The sequence below is a fragment of the Crocodylus porosus genome, unplaced genomic scaffold (genome assembly GCF_001723895.1).
Source record: "Crocodylus porosus isolate Cpor-Errol unplaced genomic scaffold, CroPor_comp1, whole genome shotgun sequence".
NCBI lineage: Eukaryota > Metazoa > Chordata > Crocodylia > Crocodylidae > Crocodylus > Crocodylus porosus.
This window is the reverse complement of record NW_017728906.1, coordinates 49,398,526-49,409,350: the sequence shown is the minus strand read 5'-3', so window position 1 is coordinate 49,409,350 and position 10,825 is coordinate 49,398,526. Positions and strand designations below refer to the sequence as shown.

Here is a 10,825-nt window from a genome sequence, read left to right as displayed (position 1 = left end):
CCCCACATCTTAGTGTCATCAGCAAATTTAAACAAGGTGCTTTTTACCCCCTCATCCAAGTTGCTGATGAAGATGTTGAACAGTGCAGGCCCAAGGACTGAGCCCTGGGGGACCCCACTGCCCACATCCCTCCAGGTCAAAAATGACCCATCCACCACCACTCTCTGGGTATGACCTTCCAGCCAGTCAAGTGACCCATTTGACTGTGTAGGTGTCGACACCGCAGTCCCCTACTTTTTTAATGAGAATGGGGTGAGAGACAGTGTTGAAGGCCTTCCGAAAGTCCAAGAAGACTATGTCCACTGCTACCCCTGCATCCAAAGTTTTTGTGAGAAGGCCACCAGGATGGTCTGACAGGAGCTGCCTCTAAAGAACACATGTTGGTTGCCCCTAAGCATGACCTCCCCCACTGGCCCCTCACGGACATGCGCCAGGATAATGCTCTAAAAAAAGCTTACCCAGGATCGAGGTAAGACTGACTGGCCTATAGTTCCCCGGGTCCTCCTTCCTCCCTTTTTTGAAAATGGGAACCACGTTAGCCCTCTTCCAGTTCTCTGGCACCACACCAGAGCACCACGAGTGCTCATTAACGTTATTTGTTGTGATTTATTGGTTTATGGTTCAGGCAGGAAGTATTTACACCCAATGAGCTGAGGAACAGCTGACCCTGCCCTGCCTCCAACTTTGTCCACATTATGCAACAACAGGAGCAATGCTGCCAAGGTCTTTGCCAGTCTTTACTTCTTCTCTGTCTACTGGAGGCAGCTAGAAGCTATCTGTGAAGTATTAGGCCCTAGTAGATTCAATAGTTGTCCCTGTGACTGATTCAACAGGGTAGTTTGGCACGCTCAGAACCAGTGTTTGTATTTTCTATCTCAAAGTAGCAACAGTAGCTAAATGTTCCTCTGAGCCCTGCTTCACTTCCAAATTAAAGCTGGATAGAAACCAGCTATAAAGTTTACACCTTTTCAAGCACTGGTGTTGTAGCAGGAAGGCTTTTTAGAGCTGAACAGTCATTTTTATGATGTAATAATTACTCTGCACATGTGACTGGTCTAAATTTCTTATACAATTAACCAGTTAATTGTGAGATAATTGCTTTGTATTTGTGGCTGGTCTTATTTTTCATGTGTGGCTGGTCTAAATATATTGCATGATTAACCAGTAGTGTACATAACATGTAGCAGGGGCCTCTGTTTCGCATTTCCATCCTGTTTTGTTATTCTCTGTTAAATAGGAGGGTCCTCAGGGCAGTAACCAAAGGAGAAATTGCAATCGGGAAATCTGACAATGGAAGAAACATCAATTCAGCAGGTGAAACCCAAAGTCTGCATAATGACAAGCCTGCTTCTTATTCAGACAGGTAAGGAACAGAACAATCTGATGATAATTCACTAATAGCTTGAGCCTTCAGTTCCTTCACAGTCTTGTGAACTACTCTGCACCCTTCTTTAGTCCTGAGTGTCAGGACTGGCTGACAAACAGGATTTTTCTCATGGAAATATTGTCCTCTTTTTGTTCAGAAACAATTTGTGATCAGCAGGGATCCTGGTTTTCTCTGTTAAAAAAAAATCCTCAATTTTTTAATTTACCACCCCCCCACAATCCATATTTTTCCATGAATAAAATTAAACAGAACATATGTATAGTAGTGTTTCATTCTGATCATGGAAAAATGTGGATTTGGATTAGTTTTTTTAACCCAAAAATTGAGGATTTTTTTTTTATCAGAGAAAACCAAGATCCCTGGTGATCAGCTACACTCAGCAGCTTTCCGAACTGAGTCCTTAATAAAATGTGAATTTACTTGACAAAAAATCAGTTCGTAAAATGTTTTACACCCTCCGTGTCTTTTCATGATGATAATTCTGATAATTTTTAATGCAATTCTTTGAGTAGTTTTTCCTGGAGTAATGACTAGTGGTGTGCGAAGCAGACCCTATTTGATTTAGATTCTGCCTGAATTGGGGACAGTGATTCAGTTTGTTGATTCAGATCACTGACCCTGATTCGATTCAGCTGAATCCGAATCTGAAGATTCAATGCTAATTCAGAGAATCAGTGATTCAGACATAGACACAGCTTTAAATGTTTTTTCTACGTACCTTGAGGTACCAGTGTGGCTTGTGATTGCTGTGATGCTGGGGTGCATGGAGCATCCCACAGGAGTGTTAGGGGGCCCTGCGTGCTCAGTAGCGAACCCAGAAGTGGACCAGAAGTACTTCTGGCCCACTTCTGGGAGCATGTTAGGGGGCCCCCCCATTTGGCGATATGCCACAGGGGGATGCTGGGTGTCCTCCCAGGCCTAGGAGGCACCATTTGCCGAGCCAGGGGAGCAGAGGGGGGTTCCCCTGTGCTCCCTAGCAGACCCAGAAGTGGACAGGAAATGCTTCTGGTCCACTGCTGGGTGTGTCGTCGAGCATGCTGGGGAGCCCCCTACCCTTCTGTGGGACACTCCATGTACCCCAGCATCGCAGTGTTCATGAGCTGCCTGCTACCTAGAGGTGTGTAGAAAAAACATTTAAAGCTGTCTCTATGTCTGAATCGATTGGAGGGTTCCAATTCAATTCAGAAAGATTAAAAGGTCCTCTGATTCAATTCAGGTTTGGAGATTTGGCCGCTGAATTGGGCCGAATCGCCGCCGAATTGAATCAGGGACCAAAGCTTTGCACAGCCCTAGTAATAATTCTGTATTGCTATTTATAAACAATACTTTGGGGGGTCTATAACGATCAGAATTTAGGTAATTGATATATGCTACCTCTCTTACTCAGTTTGAGTAAGAGAAGGCTGAGAGGTCACCTGATAGTTGCCTACAAGTACATCAAGGGTGAACACCAAGACTTAGGTGGGCATCTCTTCAAGAAGGCACCCCAAGGGAGGATGAGAACCAATGGACATAAGCTTATAGAAGGTTAATTCAGGCTAGATGTAAAGAAGAACTTCTCTGTAAGGGTTGCCAGAATCTGGAACACACTCCCAGCAGTGGTGGTACAGGTACTGTTCTTGAAGAAGTTCAAGAGGAGGCTGGACAGGCACCTTGTTGAGCTTGTCTGAACCCAATAACTTCCTGCACATGGCAGGGGACTGAACTTGATGATCTTACAGATCCCTTCCAGTTCTACAATTCTATGATTTTAACTTTCTCCTCCTTTTTATCTGATTATTTATTTTGTACATAGACCAGTTTTCTTTGCTCAGTGCTCATTATTTCATCTGCCTGGAAATTTTACAGTCTGGATTGAAATATGGTCTATCTTCATTCTGTCTGCAAACAGAAAGTTCTAATATTAAATAGCAATATTCCTTGTTTTGAAACAGATATACAACAAGGACACCTAAATGGTAATTTTTCCTTATTTTTCTGGAGGTGAAAATGGTGTGTCAATGGAGTTGAAACTATGAATTTTGATAGAACTAGCTGTTTGTTTTGATGCCTAAAATGCGAGTTAAAATCTTTTAAAAAGCTGGTCCTGGATGACTGGAAAGAAAATGAAATAATACTTGTATGCATTCAAGAACAAAGATAACATTCAAAAATAAAACTTCCAAGCTATTAATATTAACATTGGTTTGAATATTTATTGCTGTGGGGTAGCATTACAACTGAAAAGTCTTGGTTGCAAAGAATCTAGTGTTGATTAATGAATTACACGTGAGTCTTGTAATTGAAATCTGAAACCTATTTCCTTCCTTGCTTCTGAATTATATTTTAGGCAATAATTATTAATTGTTCTACAAGACATATAAGGTTGATGCACAGTCTCCCTGAAGATTCAGAACCTGCTTTTATTCACTCTGAACAGTATGCTGCACAGATCTATCTCACTTGCCAGACAAACACCAAAGCTGATTCTCATCCAGAAACACAGTTCCATGGTTTCCTTTGGGTAATTGGACCTTTTGTACACAGCAGTGATTCATGCCTCAGTATTTTATTAGAACAGAATGTGTATTTTTGTTCTTTCCTTTTTATTTTTTATCAGTACTTTTTCTGCTAAATTGGAAGGATTGGGCATGACAGAAAGCTTTGCATTCAAGACCAGGACTATCTTGCTGCTTAGCACAGGTTCCAAGTGTAGTCTCTGGAGGTTAAGCAAGAAGTAGACTGCAATGGGTTTTTTTTCTTTAGTTTGTTTTTTGACAGACAAAATAGTCTTTATATTGGGTGTTCAAGGAGTCCTGTGATAAACATCCTGCAAAAGTTCAGAGAGATGGATAGGCTGAACTTACCTGTAAATATCTGAACCTTCAAAAAGACTTTATCTGGAAATATCTACCTTTGCCCATCACTACAGCCTCACCCTGCCAAGTTAATAGCCTGTGTCAATAGAGATATTCAAAGCACATGTTGACATATCCATGTGTTCAGGATGGATGAATCATCTTACAACCTGCAGAAACTGAACTCATAAGGCTATGCTCTGTGGAATAGCTAGTAAGCAGAGCTTGCTGTTTTCAGGATGGGATTTTATTCATACCTTTTTAAATTAAAAAGCACCAATGCGCAAACATGAGATTCTGTGATGTATCTACATTATTGTTAATTTAATGAGGTAAATAGTAATTATTAAAAATGAGATAAAAGATCACTTAACCTTCCTTTACATCTCTTTGGATTTGAAACAACTTAGAAAAACATCTTGAGACATCAAGGGTCCTGAATTTTTCTGTATATTCCTTAGTTAGGGTAATTTGGCCTTTGCTTTCAGCATAAGTCTGTAATCCACAAAGTAAATAGGAAAGTGAGAGAGAGGTGTCATGGAGAGGGGGGACACATGCACTACTTATTCTTTCCGAACATCTTTGGTTTGGGGGAAGTTACATTGGGCTTAGAAGCGAAAAGTCATGAGTTTGTCATCCATTTATTTGTCCCCATCTCCAGCTAACAAATAGGAGGTTGCAAGAGAACATGTCCAGCAAAAATAGCAAAAGGCAATCTTCCCCAAGAGTTCTGGAGGTGTGATGTAGATGGGTCCAGAGACAGGTGACATAAATGGTCAAGGACTTGGAAGGCAAGTCATACAAAGAGAGGGTGAAGGAGCTAGGCATGTTCAGCTTGCAGAAAAGGTGCTTAGGAGGGGACATGATAGCAGTCTTCAAATACTTGAAGGGTTGCTATAAAGAAGAGGGGGAACACCTTTTCTGTCTTGCTGAAGAGAGTAGGATGTAGACCAATGTCTTGAAGTTGCAGCAAAGTAGGTTTAGATTGGATATCTGGAAATCTTCTTCACAGTTAGAATAGACTGCTGAGGGCAGCTGTGGACTTTCCATCACTTTTCCATGTATGTCAGGGTTTTTTATTTTGTTTTGTTTTTTTAAAACCTTCCTCAGAGGCATTGGACCCTGGCTACAGCCAAGTCTGGGGATTTTGACTGGGGTGTGCCAGTGCTCCTGCTTGGACTTAAAGCCAGAGGCTCCTGGCTAGCGGGTCTTGCCCTACTGTTCAGGGTCAGACTGATCACTATATTTGGGGTCAGGGAGGAACTTTATCCCATGATCAGATTGGTGTGGACAGTGAGTGGACATGGCCCCTTCCTCTGTAATTGGGGCCATGTCCCTTCACCTGGGATCTCTTGAGCATATGTTAACAACCCTTTACACAAGCAGGATTTTGGCTGTGGTGGTCCTCCTACTTGACCTGTGGAAGGTCAGCGTTTTATGTCATGTCAGGGTTGACAGTAGTTTTAATATGAGATTACATGATGGATTTGTATAAAATGGTTTGGATAGGGATGATCCTGCCTCAGTCTGAGGGTTGGACTAGATGACCTATGAAGGTCCCTTCCAGTCCTGCTGCTCTATGATTCTGTGATTCTGAGTGTTTTGCTATTGTCTACTAAATAAACCAGAAAACCAGTGGCAAAATGGGCAGTCTCCTCCTCTGAAACTTGACCCACGTAAGGGTAAAGGAGAAAATAGCCTCATGTGGCAGATGTCTGTGTTGTAGATTTGGATGTTCTGAATCAAAATCCATCTGATGATCCATGTTGGGGTTCATGTACCTGCACGTTTTCCATGTTTACCTACTTTTCTTTTTAAACAACTTTTTTTGGGTAACTCAGTGAGAACATCCTTAATCACGGGTTTTGTAATTAAATCATTACCATTTTTCATTTATGATAAAATGCCAGTTACAAAAAGTGATCGTAGTTTTCTCCCTTAACTGCAGTGAATCTTTATAGAAGTACATGGGGCAGAATGAGACAAAAAGATTGTGCTTTGACATTATTTCTTTTCATAGCAAACACAAAAGAAATTGAAAGCGTCTCTGGCTCCGGGATTCTTCAAGGCTATAAGATGGGGTGGGCAAAATAAGGCTCGTGGGCCAGATTGAGCCCGCCAGCTGATTGCATCTGGCCCCTGGGTGGGCAGTCACAGAGGCCGCAAAGGCATAGGATCTGGCCCACAGGGAGCCAATGGCTCTGGGTCATGCCGGGCACATCCCAGCCCCTTACACAAGCTCACTAATTCTTACCTTTCATGCCCCCAGATCCCTAGAGCGCATCATGTATTATTCATACGGTACGTTATACTCTCTTTTCCTCAGGGGCAGCACTCATTCACTGGGCAGTAATGATGCGGAGAGCATACCAGATAACCTGAAAGGCACAGTGGTTCCAGCAAACCGGAGTAATGTGTCCACTCCAGTTCATCAGAGATCACCAGCACCCAGCACGCGTGGCATGACTCCAGATTACAGCAAGGTGAATGTAGCGATCCTGCCGACTGTACATGTCTCCCCTTCACACATCACTGACACCATAATCAACCAGGTTTTTGTCACTAGTTGCCCTATCAGAGCAGTTTGCAGCTGAGAAACATCAAACCTCCTAATGATAATTGTTTAATCCTTAATCCCATTGTGATGTAAAATCTCCCATTTTGATACCAGATACTAGTACAGTATATCAGCTAGACATATATAACAGTATAGTTAAAGGAATACAATCCTCTAATATGGATGCTGGTATCCTTGTAGTTACTGTACAAGAAAGGGAAAATTTATACATGGCACCTGCCTACAAGTATAACTGTAGAGATTTTATATTGGTAAAAGCCACACCCCAACTGAAATGGAGACACTAGTATGAAAACTACATGTGGACCCGGCCTATTTAAAATTAGGGAAGATTATAAATGTGCATTATTTGTCTTCACTTGCAGAATCGTTGCCTTTATGCAGTAAAGCAGGTATGCTCTAACTCTAGCCCATGAGCCAAATATGGCCCACAGAGCCATGGCATCCAGACCAGGGGGCTCTCCACACATTGGGAAATTTGGCACTGGTGGAATAGTGGCAATTAATACAGCCACCTCTCCATGCTGCCAGACACCTAAGCTTGTGCGGTAGATTGGAGCCAGGCTATGCCTCCTCTCCTCGCAGGGCTGGATAAAGGCCAGGCCACATTCCCCTTGTCTCCCACATAGCCAAATCAGGGCTGGGCCACACCCCCTTCCCCTGCATGGCTTAATTAGGGTTGAATCAAGCCTCCTTTCCCCCTGTGGGGCCAGGCCAGGCCCCCTTCTAACCCATGGCTGGATCAGGGCTGGGCTGCCCCTTGCCCCCTCTGTACAACTGGATGTGGCCCCACTGCACCTGCTCTGGGTGCCAAGTTGAGACCATCAGCTGGATCCAGCCAGCACTGGCCATCTGGCCCATCAAGCAAAAAGTTTTAGCACCACTGCAATAAAGCACAATGGATCCATGATTCCAAGTACAAGTATTATTCTGATATTACAAATATTAAATAACTGACTAACATACTAGCAGAATCCTTTCCATTTACACAAATTAAATTAAAATGGTACGCCCTGAGACTTCCATTTATACTATTTATGGAATATGTATTCTTCTTATTGAGCAGGAAGCTGATTTAGAAAATGGCACTTCTATGTCAGGAAGTGAAAGTATACCTGAAAACTTAGTGAAGAGGCATTGCAGAAAAGCATCTGGAACACCTTCAATAGCAGTTTCTAGGGTTTCTCTTTCATCAGGTAAGTGTTTCCTAGTATTCTGTTCTTCCTGTGAAATACTACTTCTTCTGCCCTCTGCTCCACTCTTTCTTTCTGGGTTTTCTTTTTAAAGTACATAGTAGATAAGCAGATACAAATGTAGTTAAATTTCTTGTTAATTCTGAAAGTACCAGGCTTGTAAAATGAAAAAGAATACTTTTACTTCTTTTCACATTGGAAAAAGGGTCTTTCTAACTCCATGTAGCATCACAACCATTCTAGCAAATGATTCATTCTAAGAAAAAAATCAGTGGAAGGTGATGTGCTCAGTGGCATTTTCTGACGGTAGGGTCACACGTACATTTGGAGCCATTTCAAAGGAGGAACATTTTAAAAGGGCTGTTACACTCTACTTGTTACCTGTGGACAAGCTAGGAACCATATAAATGTAGCAAAACTACTCCAACTTTAATTCTGGAGGAAGCAGTGTTAAAATTGGAGCAGTTTTAATATATTTGTGTCATTCCTGACTTGTCCATACACAACAATTATAATGTAACACCTGCTTCCCTTTTGAAATATCTCGAAATGTATGTGCATCCATACCCTCAGTCAAATGGGTCATAAACCTAACACTTTGTGGTCATTTGCACCTTAAGAAAATGCTAGCATTTTGATTTTGATTATGTTGTATACCCACTTATATGGGACCAAATGACCCCAACAATATGAGCCTCCTGGTTGGATTTTGATGCCGCATAACTGACAGAAGGACAGATCTACTGGCTGAGGGGGGCAGATTGTAGGAAGCCAGTAGGGAGATAATATAAATGTAACAAACTGTGCTCAGAACCATTTTCCGATAGCTACTGAAGATCACCTTATTTTTTATTGAAACTGAAAAGTCAAGAATCCCTGGATCTTTTCACTCTTCTTGGTCACTCAGTCATCCTCAAAACCAGCCCTGTTCAGCCTTTCGGATTTACAAGCTAGTCTGGTTCACAGCAGGGCTCAGTCACTCTGTTTCAGCTAGGGTTAGCCTCTACCAAAAACCTGGTAGCATATCCCACAGAGCTAATCAAAGTCACTATGTTCTTCACCTTAGATTTTTCTGCTTGAAAGCATCCATGTGTCTTTGAACAGACAGATTACAACTGTAGGAAGAGGTCTTTTTTTACTACTGTCTTTTTTGTATGGAGGGATTTTCTCTTTCTTGTTACTTCCGAAAATAAAGATTGGGCATTAATATTTAGCTTCATGTTCCTAAAGCAGATAGGAAAGTGAAGAAACATTTAGGCAGTCTGACAATGGGGGAAGGCATCTACGTAGGATAGTGGATCCTGCAGATTTTTTTTTCTTTCTGGGGGAACTTGAAAGGGGTGACTAGGGACATCCTTCTCTTAAGCTAGCTGTAGCTACAGGTCAGGGGGTGTGGGAGGACTAACTAAATCAAAATTTCCCATGTCTCATCCTGCTAAAGAGACTGCCTTTTTCCCACCACATAGGGAAGGAAGCCACATCAGCTGTAACAATTCTTTTGGGGAGAGCTAAGGGAATTGTTTCACCAAAGCATTTGGTATTCTTATATTGTTGGCCTTAAGCTGGTATGTCAGGGTACAGAGAGACATGCCTGGGACCCAGAGCCTAGCAGCCTGTGGCCATTCACCACACATAAGAAACAACAGTTGCAGACACGGTATCTTTATTATTCATTCAGCCCTGAAACCTGAACTTATTTGTGGAAGTGAAGTGAAGGGTTACAAGAGTCCCCCTAAGTATTTAGGCCTAACTAACTCTAGACCTGCTGTCTACATCCTGGATACTGTGACGGTCCAAGCAGGAGACCCTGCCTCAAAGTCAAAAGCTAGGTGGAGAGTGACCATATGACACTTACATTGTAGAGGTGCACCGATACATCGGTCCAATATTGGATTGGTACTGATATAAAGAAAATTGGCTGTAAGGGAAATTGGCCTGATGCGGCTGATAGGTTGGCTGATAAATGCTAATGTGTGCATGCAGCTGCAGCGCAGCACGCAGGCAGCGAGGAGTAGATCCTGGCAGCTTGGAGAGCTGCATGCAGCTGGTAAGTCTAGTGTGGTGGAACGGGAGGGGGGGAGGGAAGGGGCGTAGGTTTGGGGGATAAATCAGCGCCCCCTGCAGTGAGGGAGGGGGAAGGGGCAGGGGCAGGTGCTGTCTGGGCTGAGCAAGGTGCGCGACAGAGCTATGGCTCGTCGGTGGGAGGGGGCAGCTCCCGCTGCTGTTTGCACCCCAGGAGGGCATGGAGAGGGTAGGAAGGGGAGCTTGTGCTTCCAGATCTGTATGAGTGGGGCAGGTGGGCTGAAGCCGGGGCTACACTGGGCTCTTCTCATCAGGGGCTGGGCTCTGGGTGGAGACTATGGAGGGGGCTGCAGCCACCCCAAATTTTGCCATAGCCCTAATCCAAGTGCCACCATGTGCCCGGCACAGCCCTGGCTCAACACCCTGCCTCCACACATGTGCCGGGAAGAGCTGGAGCTGTGCCGGGCACATGGTGGTGGTGGCTCTGGTAGCAGGCCTTCAGTGTAATTTGGGATGGCTCCTTGGCATTGAGGTAACCACTGTCATATATTTAATGAGTTTTTGAAATGGGATGCCGCTCAATTCACAGTTATGGAGGGGTGTCTCAAGGGCCCCCTCTGTAGCCCCTGCCCTGAGCCCAGCCCCCACCAAGATGTCCCTGGTGCAGCCCTAGCTCTAACCCACAGCTGTAGCCCACCTGCTCCATGCAGATCTGTGGGGGCACACACCTCCCTGTGCCCTCCCAGGATGTAAGCAGCAGCAGGAGCTGCCTCCCCGTGATGAGCTGCAGTTCTGTCCCGTGCCCCAC

General features: G+C 43.8%; 1 protein-coding gene across 2 annotated transcripts in view; it reads left to right on the top strand.

Annotated features, from left to right (window-relative positions):
* Positions 1-10,825, top strand: part of SYTL5 (synaptotagmin like 5) — a 92,586-nt gene that overhangs the window by 44,977 nt on the left and 36,784 nt on the right. For both annotated transcript variants that reach the window (XM_019529113.1, XM_019529112.1), the window contains exons 5-7: positions 1,238-1,363; positions 6,551-6,707; positions 7,869-7,998. In XM_019529113.1, the coding sequence (XP_019384658.1) occupies positions 1,238-1,363; positions 6,551-6,707; positions 7,869-7,998 (413 nt within the window). The remainder of the gene's footprint in view (positions 1-1,237; positions 1,364-6,550; positions 6,708-7,868; positions 7,999-10,825) is intronic.